General features: G+C 40.2%; 1 protein-coding gene across 2 annotated transcripts in view; it reads right to left on the bottom strand.

Moving 5' to 3' along the window:
* The window catches only part of mlycd (malonyl-CoA decarboxylase), a 42654-nt gene that overhangs the window by 5723 nt on the left and 14615 nt on the right, over positions 1–22316 (bottom strand). Inside the window, exons 2-4 of one of the 2 annotated variants that reach the window (XM_060837612.1) lie at positions 9087–9199; positions 6942–7098; positions 2950–3102 (exon numbers count right to left, since the gene is read on the bottom strand). In XM_060837612.1, the coding sequence (XP_060693595.1) occupies positions 2950–3102; positions 6942–7098; positions 9087–9199 (423 nt within the window). The remainder of the gene's footprint in view (positions 1–2949; positions 3103–6941; positions 7099–9086; positions 9200–22316) is intronic. The other variant, XM_060837613.1, reaches the window with a different exon arrangement.

Here is a 22316-nt window from a genome sequence, read left to right as displayed (position 1 = left end):
AACACCTACCTTTCTACTTTCTCCATCCTCACTATCAAAGGTCCCAGACTCACCTTCCAAGTGAAGCAGTGATTTATTTGCACTTCACTCAATTTAGCCCCACCTATTTGCTGCTCACAATGTTGTCTGGTCAATGGAGCGCAGACTGTGAGATCATTTTGTAAAACACCTATATATTGTCAACAAAAATTACTGAGCTTCCAATCACCAGCCATTTCAACACATCACCAGGTTCCCTGGTCAACATCTCTGTCTCAGGCATGCGGCAGTGCTCCAGAGAAACTCAGTGCAAGTTGGAATAACACCTCATTTTCCACTTGGGAACCCCACAGCCTTTTGAACTCAATATCAGGTTCAATGATTTTGAGCACCTTCTCCCATGTCCTTAACCAAACCCCAGACCTTGTCATGACATAGGCTGCTACCACAAATTGCCTATTGTCAACCACTAATAGTTTGTCAACCACCATTAGCAGCTATTCACTCCTTTGTCTGCCCAACTAGTTCTCTCTCTGGGCTCCATCTCCACTTATCATTTGCATCTTCCACTTCTCCCCACCCCTTCTTTAGCAATATATACCAAGATTTCCTCATTATAATCAGTTTTGAGGGAGGATCATAGAATCTGAAATATTAATTCTCCTTTCTCTCCACAGATGTGGTCAGACCTGAGTTTTTCCAACAATTTCTGTTTTTGAATATTGAGTTGTGCGTACTGAATAAGCACAAATAGAAAGGTGAACAGTCTGCGATAATCTCTTGATGATTGCTCATTTGTTATTTCTGCACTCAAATTCAAAATGATGATATGCCAATAAATAGTCTGGATGTAGGGACCATGAGCAAAAACACACTGCACAGAACAAAGGAGGAACAATTTCATCTTCAACAAGGCAATCATTTACAGTAACAGTCTTCACAAATTTCAGACTTGGACTTTTCCAGTTTATGTTCTACTCAACGCACATGTCAACTGTACCTAAAGCATTAACTTTGTCAGTGTTTTGCAACTTTACTTTCAAGCAAGACAATCAGAACAGGTATAGTTTACAAAAATAACTTGCCAGTATCGAGACCCTTAAAGAGAAAGGTTATGCCTAAAGTTCTTAAAATTAACAGTGAGCCAAGAAAAAAAATTCTAAGGCAGGCCAAATAGTTTGTCAAATAGGTGTTTTAAATGGAGGATTTATTGGACCAGAAAATGGAAACATTTAAGAGGGAAGTTCAAAAGTGGGACCTCGGCCATTTAAGGAAGAGTCATGTCAAGAAAAAAAAGGACTGAGTTGCAGAAAACGGAGTGAAAACTGCAAAGAGTTTCAGCCACAAGAACACAGCAAACAGAACTTAAAAATACAACAGAAGAGACTGCCAGATGTTCAATTCAGAAAAGCGAGCAATGTTCACAACATACACTAGACTTACAAAATTTATTAGTTAGTTAAACAAGAATACAACCTAAAAACTGAGACAGAGGAAATAATGCAGTAACAGCAGCAAAATTCTTAATGTAACTGAGATGTCAATCGTCCGGTTTAAGGTGGTGGAAATTAGCAGTGAGGTTGGTGATGCATGAAAGTTAACTGACAACATTATAATTTGAATGTCTATCAGCAGGTCCAGAATGTCAGAATTTAAATTCAAAGCTGATTAGCTTGCAAAGCTCAAATACAAAGACTGTTCTTTCAACACATACCTAAAATTCAAGTCTACTGAATGAACCTTCACCTTGAATAAATAGAAACATTTTACTGTCAGCACATAGTGTCTCAATACCCCAATTCTTTTTTTTTAATCAAATCGACTTTAGACGAGTATCGTAACTCTGGCCCGCCAAAAGCAATTAAAGGAATATTCCAAGCTTCAGGAAACCTCTTGTCTCTTATCCTAGACAACTTGTGCTAATTCAATTTGACTTTTTCAAAAAAAGTAAGTTAATACATCAATTTTTTTTTCTCCAAGTTTAAAAAAATGCTGTTGACTACCACCTTATTGGGAGGTCATTTAATATGATTAGGAATTAAATCACAGTATTAAAGTGCCAAATGACTGAATTGTTTAGGGAGCTGGGAAAAGTGGCTGGTTCAAGAAATTTGAAATGTCACAACAGTGAAAGACAAACTGCTTTTGTAAAACTTGGCAGCTTAACTGTGAACTTAAACCTTTGTGGTGTCAAATTGATGACAGCTTATTGCTGACAGCTAATACAAGAAAAATTATTTTCACACTTTCCTCATTGTGATACAAACAAAATTAGTGGATTGCTTCAGTAAAACTAAGTGAACACAAAATAATAACAGCTGAGACTGGAATCAGTGACAAGCAGTTGGGTGGCTACATTAAAGATTTTCACAGAAATAATTGAAAAAGACTATGTTTGAATCAAAACAAGTGGCATTGGACTCAACACGCTAACTCTGTTTTCCCTCCACACATTGTGCCAGACCTGCTCAGTTTCTCTGGCAATTTCTGTTCCTGCTTGTTTCAGAAGTGCAACATCTGCAGTTCTTTGTTTTATTGAAGACTAGCCCCTTTCTCCACAACTATGTGACAAACTGCACATACAAGTCCTGTGAACAACACCATGGAGAAATGATGAACAGGAACAATTTGGTAAAAGCTTTTGGTTTAGATTTAAAAAACAAAAGAGAATAGCGATCAAACATTTAAAAATGTGGACAGATGGTGCCAGTACAAGTCAATACTTAAATACTTTTTTTTAAGTGCTTTTTAAAAAACATTTCCTATGACATGAATAACTTTTAGCAATAGTTAAGTCTTGACATTCTCTCAGTTCCAGATATTAACTTTTCAAAGTATCGCAGTGTAATGGCTCCTGGTACAACTATATTCATTCATTGTCACTGGTCTCAGGTAGTAGGATGTTGCTGATTCCAGCCATATTCAATACAAGTCCTTACGGTATTTATATTTCCTGTTACTAAGACATACCTGAAGCTCTTTCACAACTTGTTTGATGAGGTAAGTTCCAAGCTCTACCCCCTGCAGTCCTCTCTGTGAAGAGCTGATGGAGTAAAAAATAGCTGTAGTGATCTTGTTCACATCCTCAGTCGTCTCCAGGGAAGGATCTTTTCGGACAATAGCCTATGCAAAACATCCAGTTAATTTTTTTAAAAACCTACATTTAATTTGCAGTTCATTTTATAATCAGGTTTAGAAATACGTATTCAATCTTAAATAACAATTTATTGCCTAACAAAGCAGTTTTAATACATTCCTTCATGACGCCTATGACTGAATACAAATGCGTTGAAACACTTCTTTTCAAGCAGAATTTTGTTTCTTCATTACTTAGAATGTAAGTAGAATACACACTAATTAGAATCATAATCAACTGTTTTACAAAAAAAGTTTCTCTCTTCTTCAGTTAACATTCTCTAAATTGCAGGAGATTGGAAGAAACTACAAAAATCCAATTATATAAGCTTTGATACCGGCTGATGATACTACTGTATAAGTCAGATCCCAGAATGAAACATGGCATGGTAATTTTCTTTCTAAATTAACATGGTGGTTAGTTTGAGAAATAGTCATGAGGCTGTTAACAACAGATGCTAATTCCATTGTGAGTGGGGAGCATTAACATTGGCCGCTGAGAGTGGCTCAGCAGCACCACTACCGATCAAGAAGGCTGACTCCTAAAGAAGAAAGGTGCTCAACTGGGTCTGTGGCAGGTGGTCAAGGCACCTGCAAAAGACCGAAACATACTCCCTCGTTCAACTATTTCAGATGGATCTGTCCGTGACAGTTATCGGCACAACTGACCACTACATTTTTTTTAGATTAGATTACTACAGTGTGGAAACAGGCCCTTCGGCCCAACAAGTCCACACCGACCTACTGAAGCGAAACCCACCATACCCCTACATTTACCCCTTACCTAACACTACGGGCAATTTAGCATAGCCAATTCACCTAACCGCACATCTTTGGACTGTGGGAGGAAACCGGAGCACCCGGAGGAAACCCACGCAGACACGGGGAGAACATGCAAACTCCACACAGTCAGTCGCCTGAGTCGGGAATTGAACCCGGGTCTCAGGCGCTGTGAGGCAGCAGTGCTAACCACTGTGCCACCGTGCCGCCCACAATAGGGCTTGTGGAGACGAAGTCCACTCTGTGCAATGACAATCCCTCCATGATGACACGTAACAATACCATTGTGCTAAATAGAATAGATATAAAATGGGTTTGCAATTCAAACCTGGGCAGCCACGAGAGACTGTGCGCCATAATCAGTAGCAGACTAATCGAGCACAATTTGCAACTGCATATCCCAGTATATCACCCCAAATACTATTACAATCAAGCCAGAGAAGCAACCATGAAAAATGAAGAATGCAGACAGCATACCAGGAGCAGAACATTACAAGTAGCAAGTGACAGATAAAACTAAATTGATTCCCCAACCAACAGATCACATTCAAGCTCTGTGTCCCACCATATCCAGATGAGTTGATGATGGAATTAAACAACACATTGAAGGGGGTGGTTCCACAAACATCCCCCATCCTCAATAACAGTGGAGCCCAACATGTTAGTAAAAATGATAAGGCTGAAACATTTGCAACAATCTTCAGCCAAAAGTATCGATTGGTTAATTTAACTTGAACTACACTGGAGGCCTGCAATATCACAAATGTCAGTTTTCAGAAATGCCATGTGATGTCAAGAGCTGAAGGTACCAGGTACTGCAAGGACAATGGGTTCTGACAACTTTCCAGCAACAGTACTGAAGATCTACGTTTCCGAACCTGACACTTGGCTGGCTGATACAGATACTGGCATCAACTCAGCAATGCAGAAAATTACCCACATATGTCCTGTACAGAAAAAAAAAGGACAAATCTATCTGAGTCAATTACAGTCCCATCAGTCACGCTTGATCATTAGTAAAGTAATGGAAGGTGTCAGCAGAAGTGCCATCAAGCAGCATTTGCTTAGCAATAAACTGCTCATTAACGCTCAGTTTGAGCTCCATCAGGGTTACTCAGTACTTTTAAGTTGCAAAACTCTCCTGGTATTTCAGCTGTATAGCAATGTTCAACTTGCATTCCAGAAGATATTTCTCAGAAGTACATTACTCATGTCTACTTTTTTGCATTACGGAAGCTAAAGCAAACATTTTTCCATCAGGTGCTCTGCTCTGAAGGCAAAAGAAAACAACACCTTGCCAGGTCAATCATGATTTTACTGCAATCCTTAAGTGATCATAAAGCTGTCACTTAAAGTGTATTATACATTCCTCCTAAAAATCATTGTCATTTTAACTGTTCATAAAACAGTACTAATAAATAAAGTTACAGTTGCTTAAATAACTGAGTCATCAAAACCTGTTAAAATGAATCCAGTGGAGTTTGGAAGTCGACCAAGGATATATAATGAAATTCTGTTGAGTGGCTGTGTCAAAAACCACTGTTGAGCTGATTTCCTAGAGTGGTCTTGGAGTTCAGCTAAGCATTCATAATGGAATTGCATCAAACATTTACATAACAAAATCTCCAGAGCTAAAGACATTTAAATCTTTGATGCCTGTCATTTGTGCTGTTCTTGAAGGAGGGAAATAAATTTGTGAATAGTGCTTAAAAAAAATTAAATCACAGGGACTATTCACACAGACAAATCAGAATCTCAGTACTTTACTTATTTCATGATATGAGTGCTGTTCAAGACAAAATGGAAATTCAACTCATTGGATAATGTAGTCTATGTATCTGAAACTTCACTCTCAACACTGGTCAATTTAATTATCATTTTTCATAACAAAGCCTTATCAATATTTTGTAAAGCATCACTAAGTTACAAACCATCTTTAACATATGTTACATCAAGACATGTGAATGTGGCAGCATGTTTTGAACTTATAGATTAAGATTAGAAATCACTGATGGTTCATGATTCCTCTGAAGTATCATGAACTATGTTCACCATCACAAGCCAGGTCAACTGGGTGTGCGAATTTCAGCATGTGTGAAATTCCCACCCTTGCAATAAAACTGGCAAGGTAGGAGTGTTGTGTGTAGATTCACAATTTGTACTCTTACCCATGCCATGAATAATTACCGGCAATGGAAATTAGGGATGGGAATCCAGAATAAGGTCAGCCTCATTTGTAATGCCAGCCCACCCTCCATTACAAAGTGAAAAGAAGCATGAAACTCTGCTCTCTAGTGCCTGTCATCAATGAAGAGATGAGTGCATACTTGAGCCTAGTTGATGGAAATCTGATTTACAATAGCAATTTTTTGCCACTTTCTAAATGAACTGTACAAAAAAATTAATGCGTGTTCTCAGACGGTGTTTCTATATATTTGATTACTCTCATCATTGTAAGAAATGCAAATGCAAAATTATCCTCACAGTAGAGGTGAACTGAGCACATTCAGTTTTCAAATCATTGTTTCATTTAGCAAAATGAAAACTAAGAAAGTATGTTATCTCTCTCACGTGGTGAGCTGGACGGCTGTTACCAATTCAAATGTTTACATTTTGTAAATGTTATATAAGAGGTTGGTTAGTTCAAAGCTAACCTTCTATCCCCCAAAAAATTACTCTCTCGCTCAGCTTAATGCAATTTTCCTGCCTCTCATACTCAAGACACTTTTTCCTCAGAATTCCCCAGCTCTTTTGCTGAAGTGTCATGGGATCATCGAAAGTGTCATTGGAAAGGTGGCACCTCCAACAGTGTTCGTCAGTTCCAATTTTTGCTCTTGGCCCTGAAGTGGGAGATGAATTCACAAACCTCTGAATCAGATACAAAAGTGTTATCATTGAGTTACAACCAAACTCAAGCAACACTTTTCCATGGCAAATTACTCATCAATGCTTTCTGAACATTTAACTAGAATATTTACATAAATCTTAGTAAATATTAGATTTTAATTAATGTACATTGAAGGAAAACTGCAATATAGCAAGCTTACCTGTATATTATTAGAGATGTTATCTGTCAGTGCCACATGTAGAACTATCAGAGGTTCCCTTGGCATAGCATTGTGAGTAAAAACATAGCACCTTCTATAAGTTCCAACTCGACGTTTAATATCTGCCCAGTTTCTGATAGGATGCACAGCCTCATACCTGAGAAAAATAAATGTGTTTAAACTATATTCACTGGAGGACTGAAACTGAAATAAACCTTTCGATAAAAAGGATGTGAAACTAGAAAGGGGGCAGAAAAGATTTACAAGGATGTTGCTGAGACTAGAGGGTTGAGCTATAAGGAGAGGCTCAATAGGCTGGGACTTTTTCCCAGGAGTTTCAGAGCCCAACGGTTACTTTATAGAGGTTTATAAGGTCATGAAGGGCATGGATAGAATGAACAGCCAAGGTCTTTTGCATAGGGTGGGGGAATCCAAACTAGAGGCCAAAGATTTAGGGTGAAAGGAGAAAGATTTACCAAGGACCTGAGGGGTAACTTTTTCATGCAGAGGGTGGTACATGTATGGAATAAACTGCCAGGTGAAGTGTTGGAGGTGGGTACAATGACAACATTTAAAAGGCATCTGGATGGGTATATGAATAGGAAGGGCTTAACGGCAAGAAGGATGAGGTCAGATTGGGATGGCACAGACAAGTTGGACCCAAGGGTCTGTTACTGAGCTGCATGTCTCTGACTCTATAACATAAAAAAAATTGTGCCCATGAAGTTCAAAAGGGCAACAATTAACTAGATCTCAAGAAACAAAAATGTTGGTCAGAAGGAAATAAAACAAATACTGCTCACTCAGATTTTGAGCACTGACACTTTATTAAAAATTCATTAAAAACTACAGGGATTGGAACTCTGATTGAGCAATGGAACAAGTTAGAAATTCACCCTAATCACAAGAGACCAATCATTTAAAAAAAATAATTCTAGGACCTAATTATAAATCACATAAGACCATAAGACACAGGAGTGGAAAGGAGGCCATTCGGCCCATCGAGACCACTCCACCATTCAATCATGGCTGATGGGCATTTCAACTCCACTTACCCGCATTCTCCCCATAGCCCTTAATTCCGTGAGACATCAAGAGTTTGTCAATCTCTGTCTAGCGTCCCGGCCCCCACTGCACTCCGCGGCAATGAATTCCACAGGCCCACCACTCTCTGGCTGAAGAAATGTCTCCGCATTTCTGTTCTGAATTGACCCCCTCTAATTCTAAGGCTGTGTCTACGGGTCCTAGTCTTCTCGCCTAACGGAAACAATTTCCTAGCGTCCACCCTTTCCAAGCCATGTATTATCTTGTAAGTTTCTATTAGATCGCCCCTTAATTTTCTAAACTCCAATGAATACAATCCCAGGATCCTCAGCCGTTCCTCGTATGTTAGACCTATCATTCCAGGGATCATCCATGTGAATCTCCGCTGGACACGCTCCAATGCCAGTATGTGCTTCCTGAGGTGTGCTGACCAAAACTGGACACAGTACTCCAAATGGGGCCTAACCAGAGCTTTATAAAGTCTCAGAAGGACAACAGTGCTTTTATATTCCAACCCTCTTGAGATAAATGACAACATTGCATTCGCTTTCTTAATCACGGACTCAACCTGCATGTTTACCTTTAGAGAATCCCCAACTAGCACTCCCAGATCCCTTTGGACTTTGGCTTTATGAAAGCCCTCGTACTCTATTTGCTGATGGGAAACATATCGTCTTAGTACATTTTCTGACAGGTCAGCATAGCATGTAAGCTGTAGCTGACCTGCAAGTAAGTATTTTTCATAAGTATTTTGCTGTGTCAAAATTAAAAAGTACAGAAAGTCAGAAGTATGTGGCTGTAATTAAATCTGGCTCACCTCCAAATATATTTAATTTGAAGTGTTGAAACACCCAAAAAAGGGACTAATTGCTTAGCTGTTTTAAGCAGTCAGCACAGGCACAATGGGATGAATGGCCTCCACTCTATGTATCATTTGATGATGAGTTTGGCCAGAAATTAGCTGACAATGAGCATTAAGCGAAATAATATCGTTAAGTGAATTTGATTTTAGTGAGACTGATCACAAATTAACTTGTATGTCTGTTGGCAAAGTTGAATTGCTGTAATAACTACTGCAAAAAGTGATTAAGAAACACTTACTCGCTAATTTTCTGCAGCAGATCACAAGAGGACTGCCAGGTGATACGCTCAAGGTTTAAGAATCCTATCGAAAACCAATCTGACAGCAGAGTCTTCAATATTCCATTCATTTCCTGAGATTCAACACAATGTCTGTGAATGAAAGTGACCACTTCAGAAGCTTAGAGCAATATTTATTTCTGATTAAACAATTCAGCAAAACCATGTAGACTGCCTTTAGGTGGCCCTATCATCTCCATTCTCATTATTCCCACAATAAACAGCATTCAAATGTAGTATTAATCGACCGTACAGTTTGACTAATGGTCCCCATAAGATGCCATTACAATACTATATAGAACAGCAACTAATGGAACACTCAGACATAAAAAATTGCATTTTTATTTGAATATGAACAGATTGCACTGCTTCTTTCTAAACCAATATTTTAGTCATAACTGAATAGTTTAGGCAAATTTAGACAAATGCCTCTGGTTCCATGAGATCTGTATTCAAGATAGATTTTATTCATGAGCGTACAGACAAGAGTGCAACTTATTTCAGGTAATGGCAATGTCCAGTGAAGCTGGTCAGAAACACCTGTATGATAGAATCTTGGAAAACTCTACCAACTAGGAGGTCAATGTAAATAAATCACAAACTTGGATCCATATGAGAGAATTACAAGCAGATTAAAGAACAGCATTTCATCTTTTTTGCTTTATACATCTTCATGTACATAACTAGGAATTTTAAAGATGATCCAACCAGAAAATCAATATATTTAATTAAAACTATTTAATGATTTGCAGTTCCACATATAACATTCAAATATCCATTGCTGATAAGCACAAATACTTAAATTTATTTTGTGTTTTTCATGACTGCTAGACAGCTCAATGCACCTTAAAATCAACGAAATACTCTTTGTAGACTCTGTTGTCATACAAATAGAACACCTAATTTGCACCCAGTAAATGCTTCAAAACAGCAATGTGATAATGACTACATATAATCTGTTTCTTGTCAGATTGAATAGTAAATACTGGCCATATAAATACTAATGAATAAATTCTGAAAATCAGATGGTAGCACATTCTTAATTTTTTCATGATAACCCTCTGAACATTATGTTAGCAATGTCTTCTGACCTATGAATGATCCCTTAAAGAGTTGCATGATGTAACAATTTTCGAGAAAGGATTATTAGCAAAGGGTTGAATCAAATCCAAGCAGAGTTGAATCAAATTTTATGAATTTAGATAATCTGTTTTAGGTTATGAATTGGACACTAAGTTCAAAGTAGAAATGTGAATATCCACCTCCACTCCCTGTGCAGCGACAACGCACCCCCGGCACACAATCTCTGGCTATGCATCTGGTGTTTCTGCCGATATGCAAAATGTCAGTAAAATAGTCTATAATTACATTACCTACTGAATGTAATTTCAGGATTACAGTACGCGTAATTTTGTTAACTCCATAGTAGAAATTAAGATAATGCCAAAGCTTTCTCATCTGCTCAAAATCAGAGCTATATGTTGACCATGCTATTGTCATGTGTTTAGTGCATAAAACAATTTTTAAAAGCTCCTTTAAGGAGATTGAAGAAATATATTTCATTTATTTCAAAACTTATAAGAGATATAGTTGTGAAATTTATTAGTACTAGCTGAAAAGAAACAATAAAAATCTCTAACAAAAAAAGAAATGTCTGGAAAATCCAGCAGGTCTGGCAGCATCCGTGGAGAGAAAGCAGAGTTCATGTTTCAGGTCCAGTGAACCTTCTACAGTTTTGAAGGCTTGCAGAGATTTTTCAGCAATTTCTGTTTTCATTTCTGATTTCCAGCATCCAGAGTTTTGCTTTTAAATACAAATCCTTTGCTCTTAGACTGCGTTAGTTATAATTTCAGCAGAAGTGGATGTGAGAAATGTTTCTACATGAACTGGAGGGCATGTCTTATGAAGATGGAGCGATGAAGGTTGCGAGGTGTCTTGATAGAGGTGTACAAGACGTTGAGAGGCATAGATAAAGTGGATAGAAAAACACTTTTTACTATGGTGGAAATGTCTATCATGACAATGGGGGGGGGCATAATTTTCAGGTAATTAGAGGAAGGTTTAAAGAGGTCAGAGGTAGGTTCTTTACTCAGTGGTGGATGCGTGGAATGCACTGCCAGCACTGCTAGTAGAGTCAGATACATTAGGGACATTTAAGCAACTTTTGGATAGGCACAGAGAAGATAGTACAATGAAGGTTATGTAGGTTAGTTTGATCTTAAAGACTTGGAAAAAGGCCGGCACAACATTGAGGGCCAAAAGACCTGTACTGTGCTGTGTTGTTCTTTGTTCTATATACCAATGCTTTTAAAAAAAAGTCTGATAATACAATGATTAATTATAATCTGAATGACAGTTACTTCCAACAAAATATAGTTTCTCTGACAAAATATCTATAATGATCTGGTGAGATAAAAAACGCTATGTGGTTTGGTTTCTTTTTGCAGAGTTTATTAACTTATTCAGTCTCACAGCTCTGATTCAACATCTTTTGCCACTGCTGTTTCCCACTGAAATGTGCCGCCTTGATCACGACCCCATCACCAAATCATCATCTCCCAGACCATCCACAACCTCATCACCTCTGGGGATCTCCCACCCACAGCCTCCAACCCCATTGTCCGTGAACCCCGCACTGCCCAATTCTACCTCATTCCTCAGATTCACAAATCTGACTGTCCCGGTTGACCCATTGTCTCAGCCTGCATCTGTCCCACCGAACTCCTCTCTTCCTACCTCGACACCATCCTGTCCCCTTTAGTCCAGGAATTCCCTACCTACGTTCAAGACATCACCCATGCCCTTCACCTCCTCCAAGATTTTCGTTTCCCTGGCCCCCAACACATCATCTTCACCTTGGACATCTAGTCCCTGTACACATCGAACCGCCACGACTAAGGTCTCCAAGCCCTCAGTTTCTTCCTCTCACGACCACCACGTTTCCACCAACACCTGCATCTGCCTGGCTGAACTGGTCCTCACCCTCAACAGCTTCTCCTTCCAATCCTCCCACTTCTTCCAAACCAAAGGGGTAACCATGGGCACCTGTATGGTACCCAGCTACGACTGCCTGTTTGGCGGCTATGTGGAATAGTCCATCTTCTGCATTTACACTGGCCTGTTCCTCCATTACATCGATGACTGTATCGGTGCTGCCTCGTGCTCCTACGAGGAGGTTGAACAGTTCATCAACACCTCCCAGCCCGACCATCTTGGCAACCTCCTTCCCCTTCTTGGACCTCTCCGTCACAGTCTCTGGCGACCGACTAACCACAGACATATATAAGCCTACCGACTCCCACAACTACCCAGACCACACCACCTCTAAAATTGCCATCCCTTATTCCCAATTCCTCCACCTCCATTGCATCTGTTCCCAGGATGACCAATTCCATCTCAGAAAGTCCCAGATGGCCTCCTTCTTCCAAGATTGCATCTTCCCTTCCCTAGTGGCTGACGATGCCCTCCAGCACATCTCCTCCACTTCACGCACCACTGCCCTGGAATCCCACCCCTCCCAACACAACAAGGACAGAACCCCCCTGTCCTCACCTTCAACCCCACCAACCTCCGCATACAACACATCATCCACCACCACTTCCATCACCTCCAAATGGACCCTACCACAGGAGATATATTTCCCTCCCCACCTCATCAGTGTTCTGAAAAGGCCACTCCTTCCACGACTCCCTCGTCAGGTCCACATCCTCAGCACCGCATCCCTCACTCCTGGCACCTTTCCCTGCCACTGCAGGAAGTGCCAAAACCTACGCCCACACCACCCCCTTCACCTCCATCGAAGGTGCCAAGGGTACTTCCACATTGGTAGAAGTGTAGGTGAATTTCTGATCAATGTCATCTACTACATTTGTTGCACCCGGTATGGTGTCCTCTACATCGGGGAGAAAGGACGTCTTCTTGCAGACACCCGCACCCACCAATCCCACCACCCGTGGCTGAACACTAGTACTTCCCCTCCCACTCCATCAAGGACATGCAGGTCCTGGGCCGTCTCCACCACCAAACTGTTACCACCCGACGCCTTGAGTAGGAACGCCTCATATTCCGCCTTGTGACCGTGCAACCACACAGCGTAAATGTGGATTTCAACAGCTTCCTCATTTCCTCTCCTCCGACATTATCTCAATCCCTAGCCTCCAACTTGGCACCAGTCCACCACTGCTCCCTCTGACCTATCACCATTTCCATCACCTTCTTCCACCTATCGCTTTCCCAGCTACCTCCCTCCAACCCCATCCTCCTCCCATTTGTCACTCAGCTCCGACCCACAAGCCTCATTCCTGATGAAGGGTTTATGCCCGAAACATCGATTCGCCTGCTCCTCAGATGCTGCCTGACCTGCTGTGTTATTTCAGCACCACACACATGATTCTATCTCCAGCATCTGCAGTCCTCATTTTTCTTAATGTTCAAAGACCACCTGTTTTTTTATAAGCTTTACAACAGCATTAACAAACCATGACCTCTCTGTGCACTGCTATCAACTGACAAACTAGGTTTCATGCTGAAGCCTAAGACTGGGGATTGAATGAACAATTATGGATTATAGGGCAGAATCCTATCATTGAACAACAGCGGACATTGATTTGTTTGGCGCATGTTGCAACGTCACCATACAAACACAACAATGCACAAGCATACTTATGAACCTTTTCCACATGGCAGGTGTGTCTAAGAACAGAGGACACAAATTTATGGTGAGAAGTATATGGTAAAAAATATCTGAGCAAAACATTTTTTTGGTAGAAATAGGGAATGCACTGTCTGAGATTATGGTAGTGGCAGGTAATCTTCAAACATTTAAAAAGCAGCTGGATGAGCTCTTGAAATGCCAGGGCAGTGCAGGCTGTTAAATGGGATCAGTATGGTTTGATGTTTGCTAGTTGGCACAGACATGTTGGGCCCATGGGCCTGTTTCTATGCTGTATGATTCTCTGACCTCACTGCATGAGAGACTGAAACCAAAAGAGAAAATGCTGGAAAATCTCAGCAGGTCTGGCAGCATCTGTAAGGAAAGAAAAGAGCCGACACTTCAAGTCCAACTGACCCTTTGTCAAAGCTAAAAAAATGGAGAAATAGGGAGGTATTTATACTAGGCTGAGAGAAGGTGAGTATGGTTCCAGAAGCAAAGGTAGCAATAAACAGGAGATAATGACAGTGCATAAAGAGATTATAGAGAGACTAGGAGCTATAAGTGACCAAGGCTGAAGCCAGTGCTATGTGACAAAATATGTGGGGGATGGGTGAAGCAGAGGCAAAATTTGAAACAAGGGAGAAGGGTAGCAAAGGGGGAAAGAGGAGAGGAAAAAAAAGTGATGAGAGAGTGGGGAGCGAGAGAAAGAGAGACAGTCAAGAATCAGAACAGTGAAAAAAAAATTTTAAAGAGATAAATAAAATAAATGTAATAAAATTACAGAGCAGAATGAAAACAGAGGGGTCAAGATGGGATAATCATCTGAAGTTATGGAATTCAATGTTGAGACCGGCAGGCTGTAACGTGCCTAGTCGGAAGATGAGATGCTGTTCCTCCAGTTTGCATTGAGCTTCACTGGAATATTGCAACAAGCCAAGGCCAGACATGTGGGCATGGGAGCAGGATTGTGTGTTCAAGTGGCAAGCCACGGGAAGGTCTGGGAACTGATTGCGTACAGACCGAAGGTGCTCAGCAAAGTGATCACCCAATCGGCGTTTTGTCTCTCCACCTTTTTCCTTTTTTTTTAAACTTTGACAAGGGGTCAGTTAGATTCAAAACGTCAGCTCTTTTCTCTCCTTATAGATGCTGCCAGTCCTGCTGAGATTTTCCAGCATTTTCTCTTTTGGTTTCAGATTCCAGCATCCGCAGTAATTTGCATTTATTTATTATATGAAAGACTGAAGTCAGTTTGTAGAATAACAAATCTCTACGAGTACATATCTCAGCTGGCAAATATACTGCAGTTACCAATCTAAAGTGCAACTGCAAGTAGGAGAAAGCCTGGACTCCAGATGCTGGAGAGTTAGAGTCACATCCTTGAAAGAAGCTTCGCAGTATGGTTTTCAGCAGGAGTGCAGATGCTGGACAGCATCCGTTGCTTTCAATGTGGTCTCCTCTACACTGGACAGACTGACCACCAACTCACAGGGTAGATCAAGGAATATCTCTAGTCCACACGCACCAAACAACCATGCCGCCCTGAGGCCATACACTTCAACTCCGCCTCACACTCCCCCAAGGACATGTAAATCCTGGGCCTCCTCCACCATGAAATCAAAGCCACCCGCCAACTGGAAAAAGAACACCTCATTTTCTGCTTCGGAACCCTACAACCACACGGTATCAACATTCACGGGTTACCAAATCTCACCACCACGCATCTTATCCCATATCAAAACCTCCAACTCGGTACCACCCTCTTGACCTTTCCTCCCTGTCCATCTTCCTTTCCACCCATTCGCTCCACCCTCCCATCACAACCATGTCTAACCTGCACCCACCTCTCGCCATCCCTCCTACCTTTCCCCCAGCCCCACATCCCATCTCTCAGCCCCCTTCCCCCTCCACAGTCCTAACAAACGGCTTATGCCTGAAACTCAACTCTCCTGCTCCTTAGATGAGGACTGACCTGCTGTGCTTTTTCCAGCGCCACACTTTTTGACTCTGAATGCAGCCAAGGTAACAACGTGACTAAAAGGATTGTAGCACTCTGCTTCATCAACAGTTTCAATCTCAGCATGGTACGCACAAATTAACAGAACACAAATGTAACAAAACAGATTAGACAACATATACGTAGTCAATAACATTTTAAATTGCCCTTAACTATTACAAATAAATGCTCAAAATATTAATACTACACAAGTGCTAATATGCGTACCTACTTCGATTTCAAGTTTACAATCCTAAACTAGAAAGTCTTTAAATTCCCTACACTTGAGCAAACTTTTCATCAAATTCTTCACTGAATCCACACATTCATCATATCGCTTTCAAAATATAATAAAACTAAAAACAAGCTTTTTTTATTAATTAAAACCAATAATTCTTCCACATATTCTTGTGTTACATCGGAAAAGTCATCATTGCATAACTATAAATACAATTCAATTTTTTTTGTAGATTGGGTTCAACTTTGTAAAAGTGCTGAAAAGAAAATGTGTACTTTGATAAGGCACACCATCAAGAAATTATTTGCAAAGTTAAAGGCTAGAATTGGCCTATATAGCAAAACTTCATTAAAAATATGACAGACAACATTCATTCATGGAGATAAAACATTTTATATTTACAGTTAAGAATGCTTTGATATCACCATCTCAGCTTGCAGCAGGTTCTACAAACACCACTAGAAATGCATTTAAAAAGAACATTAATTTCTTTTGCTGGTAAATAAAGCCTTGCTGAGAAAAGGACCATGAACATTGTATGCTCAATCATTTCACTAATGTTGTCAATCAATTGGCATTGTTGATGTAGGAAAAAGATGAATACACCAAGGACCTGGGTTCAATTCCATCCTCGGGCAACTGTCTGTGTGGACGTTATATGTTTTCCCCATGTCCTATGGGATTCCACCGGCTGCGCCAGTTTCCTCTCTCAGTCCAAAGATGTGCAAGTTAAGTGGACTGGCCATGCTGAATTGCCCATAGTGTTCAGGAATGTGTAGTTTAGGTGCACTGACCACGAGAAATATAGGGTTACAGGGATACAGTAGGGGGATGGGTCTGGATGGGATACTCTTCAGAGAGTCGGTATTGGGCTGAATGGCCTGTTTCTACACTGTAGGGATTCTATGACTATCTTAGTGCAGCACTGAGTTTAATGGACACCAAGAATTTTATTAGCTTAAGATTACAAAATACTAAAATTGAAATTTCTACTAACAATGATGTGAGAAGCAGCAGAGATTTAGTAGGAAGATGCCAAGAAAAAAGACTACATGTAGAGACTAGAGAGCTTCAAGTTGTTCTTAGTACAGAAGAAACAAAAGGAAAGTTTTATAAAGGCATTTAAAATACAGGAGGCCTTAAAAGAATAAGTAAGAAACTATTTCAAACATGTGGTTGGTCAATAAACGGGAAACACAGATTTAAGATAATTAGCCAAAGAAAGAAGGTAAATGAGGAAAATGTTTTAGCTCTTTCAAAATACAGAAACCAACACATTGGTTGATCTGTGTTCTACTGTGCAAGGATTTATGCTAATCTTGGAATTCACAAAGGAACACATGCATTTATTCCAAATACAATTTCCTCATACGCAAATTATCCTGCAGTCACCTGAACTGAAAATACATAAATGTCACACACAAAACTAGTTGTACTGGGTGGTAATTTAGCACAGTGGCTAGCACTGTTACCTCAGCACCAGGGACCTGGGTTTGATTCCAGTCTTGAGTGACAGTGTGTGGAATTTGCACATTCTCCCTGTGTCTATGTGGGTTTCTTCCATGTGGTCGGGTTTCCTCCCACAGTCCAAAGATGTGCAAGTTAGGTGGGTTGGCCATTATCTTCCGCCTGGCACTCCACCGAAGACATGCAGGTCCTTGGACTCCTCCATCGCCAGAACATAACACGACGGTTGGAGGAAGAGCGCCTCATCTTCCGCCTGGGAACCCTCCAGCCACAAGGGATGAACTCGGATTTCTCCAGTTTCCTCATTTCCCCTCCCCCCACCTTGTCTCAGTCGATTCCCTTGAACTCAGCACCGCCCTCCTAACCTGCAATCCTCTTCCTGACCTCTCCGCCCCCACCCCACTCCGGCCTATCACCCTCACCTTGACCTCCTTCCACCTATCACATCTCCATCGCCCCTCCCCCAAGTCCCTCCTCCCTACCTTTTATCTTAGCATGCCTGGCACCCTCTCCTCATTCCTGATGAAGGGCTCTGGCCCGAAACGTCGAATTTCCTGTTCCTTGGATGCTGCCTAACCTGCTGTGCTTTAACCAGCAACACATTTTCAGCTCGTGCTAAATCGTCCCACTGTATCTAGGGATGTGTAGGTTGGGTAGATTAGTCATGGTAAATGGGAGAATACAGGTGAGGGAAGGGTGTGGATGGGATGCTTTTCAGCGGGTCAGTCCAGAGTCAATGGGCCAAATGGCCCCTTCCTCCACTGTAGGAATTCTTAAAAAGTTACTCTTAAGGAGCCTTGTTGAGCAAACTTTATTCTACTCACAATGTTGAGCCCTACTTTAGTTATCTCACCAGGTGAGGTTGTGACAAAAGGTATGTGATTTTAGAATTTGGATTCTAAAACAGTGGCATATGAGTGCTGGTCTATTTTTGTGAATTCTAATCAAGTTATGATTTCTAGAACCATGGCTTTAAAACCATCCTATATAAGAGAGAGCAAGGAATTTTGAGAAAATTTGTAGCTCAAGTTGAAGTTTTAGATGTAGGTTTACTCGCTGAGTTAGAAGGTTCATTTCCAGGTGTTTCATTACTCTACGTGGTAACATCTTCAGTGGGTCTCAGGTGAAGCAATGCTGAAAATTCCTGCTTTCTATTTGTATGTTTGGATTTCCTTGGGTTGGTGATGTCATTTCCTGTGGTGCAGTCACTTCCTGTTCCTTTTCTCAGGGGGTGGTAGATGGGGTCTAACTCGATGTGTTTGTTGGTAGAGTTCCAGTTGGAATGCCATGCTTCTAGGAATTCTTGCGCATGTCTTTGTTTGGCTTGTCCTAGGATGGATGTGTTGTCCCAGTCGAAGTGGTGTCCTTCCTTATTCGTATGTGAGGACACTAGTGAGAAAGGGTCATGTCTTTTTGTGGCCAGTTGGTGTTCATGTATCCTGGTGACTAGTTTTCTGCCTGTTTGTCTAGTGTAGTGTTTGTTACAGTCCTTGCACGGTAATTTGTAAATGACATTAGTTTTGCTTGTTGTCTGTATAGGGTCTTTCAAGTTCATTAGCTGCTGTTTTAATGTGTTGGTGGGTTTGCGGGCTACCATGACGCCAAGTAGTCTGGTAGTCATTTCCGAGATGTCTTTGATGCAGGGGAGAGTGGCTAGGGTTTCTGGACGTGTTTTGTCTGCTTGATTGGGTTTGTTGCTGAGACATCGGCGGACTGTGTTCAGTGGGTACTCATTCGTTTTTAATACACGGTATAGGTGATTTTCCTCTGTGCTGCAGTGTGTATTAGCTTGTTGAAATAATGTTCTGAATGTTATTTCAACAAGCCACAGGAAATGACATCACCAACCCAAACATATAAATAGAAAGCAGGAATTTTTCAGCATTACTTCGCCTGAGGCCTACTGAAGATGTTACCTAGGAGGGTACCAAAACATCTGGAAATGGACCTTCCAGCTCAGCGAGCAAACCTACATCCAGAAAGCAATGCAACCTGAAATGTTCAAGGATGGTTTATATTATGGGTTCTATGGCTGGAGAGAAAGAAAATTAGCCCATTAGCTGCAATAGAATTTAAGATGAACAATGTTTTATAAATTTAGTTCGAAAACTTGAAGAATCAGTCCAGAAGATCTGACTAGGATGAGATGGAAATATAATATCTTCTAGAGAAAGGAGATTTTCAAACTAGATAACCAGTCATGATAGTGAAAGTGTGTTACTTGTGAAACTTCCAAACTCAGAGGATTCTGTTAGAAATTTGCATTGGTTGTTCAAAGCTGAGAAGGTCAAAGCTCTTGGTTGTGAGTATTCAAAAGTAAGGCCTCACAGCTCAGAGAATAGGAACTCAGAAGAAACAATTAACTCAAACCCTACAGTTTGGGCAGAGGAGGAATGTGCAAAGAGAATTATATTCACTCTGAGATGCAATAGATGTCTAATTGGGTTACAGAGCAATTTTCTTTGAGATTTTTCATTCTTGGTCTTGCTCTGTTATCTGATGTTATGGATTTTCTTAAAGCAGTTGGTGTGGAATGTATTTTAAAGTGGCTGATCCTGTTTGGAGTTCAGTATGCTTCATCCTTTAAAGCAAGACAAGGATTGCATGTATCTTATAGCAAGGGTATCTGAGTTAACAGCATTACAGAGGCTTGAAACTTGGTGGTACATGCCTCATTAGTTTCACTGCTCAGCATGTAAAATTGTTGCCAAGTCTTTATTGTCTTTTACCATAACAAGATAGATGAATTCTAGTGCTGTTCTAATTTATCTTTGTCTAATTTTATAGTTTGAACCTTTGCATATTTTTAATTTGATGACTAGCTTCTGTGTTGATAAATTCAGGTTTCTGTGCTGTTTGATGGATTTCTTCAAACACTGCTGTTACTACAGATGTTGAGGTATGGATGCTACATTGCCTGTATAACCTACATCTTCAATCAACATGTCACCCAGCTGAACTACAGTTTTAATAACCATCTCTTCAACTTTCTAAAATACATAGCAGTTCAGCAGCTATAGAAAATGAGACTATTGATAAGACAAGACACTGTGAATTAAGACTCATTTTCAAATTTATTTTCATGCATCCAACTTGCCAAAATACTCCTTGCGAACTCATATTTTCTGCCATCTATAAACATAAAATAATCCATAATTCTGACAATGGTGTTTGAACTCCTGTTCACCTATCACCTGTGTTCGCTACCCTACATAGGCCCATGGTTAAGTATCAGTTTCTATAAATCTCATCGATTTTTTTAAAGAAACAGTCTTGAATGGCTATGCTTTTCCCTCTGACTAACAAAACAACCTCTAACTCCAGAACCATCAGATATTTGTATGCCTCCAGTTCTGATCTCTTGAGCATTTCCAATTTTGATCACAAATTCTAACCCTTCATTTCCCAAAGCTCTAAAGCTCCAGAATCCTCTCTGTGCCTCTACTTCTCTATCTACTCTTCTTTACTCCAATAAGATGGTCCTTTAAATGTCACTCTCCGATTGTGCCTTAGCTAATTTATAATTTTTCTTTACGTGGCCCAATGTAAAGTTTTGATCTTAAAATGTGCGTTGGACTATTTCAGTACATAAAAAAGGTACTATATAAATACCAGCTGTTGTTGATACACAGAGAAATTGCTAAATAGACTCAGTAACTCGTATGAATCTTTTCGGTTATAATGATTTCAAAGGTCAATGTATTTACATGAGAATTTGTTTCAGTGTTCAGTGCTTCCTCAGAGGTATACCTTCTTCATCTTTTGCAGCCAGAATCCTTAAATTTCATCCATACAAAATTGTTTGTCATCAAACTTGTTACTTCAAGTTTCAAGAAAGGAAATTGAATCTTTAATTTAGTGACATATAATTAAGATGTAAGATTTGACTTATAAGGAAAGGCTGGACAGGCTGGGATATTTTCATTGGAGTGTAGCAGGTTGAGAGATGACTTTATAGAGGCTTAGGAAATAATGAGGGGCATCAATGAAGTGTCCTTTCCCTAAAATGGGGGACTTCAAGACTGGTGAGATAAGAAAGATTTTAAAAAGACATGAGGGGCATTTTTTTTTCTCTAACACAAGGGTTTGGTTCATGTGTGGAATGTATTTCCAGAGGACATGGTGGATGTATGTACAATTACAATGTTTAAAACACAGTTAGATAAGTACAAGAATAAGAAACGTTTGGAGGGATATAGACTAAGCACAGGCACGTGGGACCAGTCTAGTTTGGAATTATGGTCAGCATGGATTGATTGGACTTAATGGTCTGTTTCCATATTGTATGATTTTATGACTAAATAAAGACTATTGTCAATGGGCACAGCAGAGGTGGATCTGGAGATCAGTCACTGAAAACATTAACTCTGTTTTGTCAACAGAGACACTGCCAGATCTGCTGACTTTTTCCAGCAATTTCTATTTTTGTTTCAGATCTTCAGCATCTGCAGTTCTTTATTTTATCTTAGCATTTGCTTTGATTTGATATATTTCTAAAATTATTTATAACTATTTTGAGTCCACTAAACATCCATTCCCCCCCCCTCAAGACAGTCTGTGCATGGTAAGGCTAAGAAGGTTCTCCTGTAGATTTAGAATCGATTAATGCCATACATTGCCTGGTGAATCAGGACAATCTATGGTCTTCACTGACAGTATTGTATCACAAGTTGATTTAATAATGATTTTCCCCATACTTATCAGTGTAGCTGACATTTTTTTACCTAAGGCCTCATTTACACTGGGTTAGCAAGCTGCAGTGTACAAAATAGTTATTCAGATGTAGTTTGCTGGATTAAATTCTTATGTCAGATTACTTTTACTAAGTCTATTTGAATG

This window comes from Hemiscyllium ocellatum, chromosome 17 (assembly GCF_020745735.1).
Source record: "Hemiscyllium ocellatum isolate sHemOce1 chromosome 17, sHemOce1.pat.X.cur, whole genome shotgun sequence".
NCBI lineage: Eukaryota > Metazoa > Chordata > Chondrichthyes > Orectolobiformes > Hemiscylliidae > Hemiscyllium > Hemiscyllium ocellatum.
Note: the sequence above shows the minus strand (reverse complement) of the source record. Positions and strands in the feature narration are given on the sequence as shown.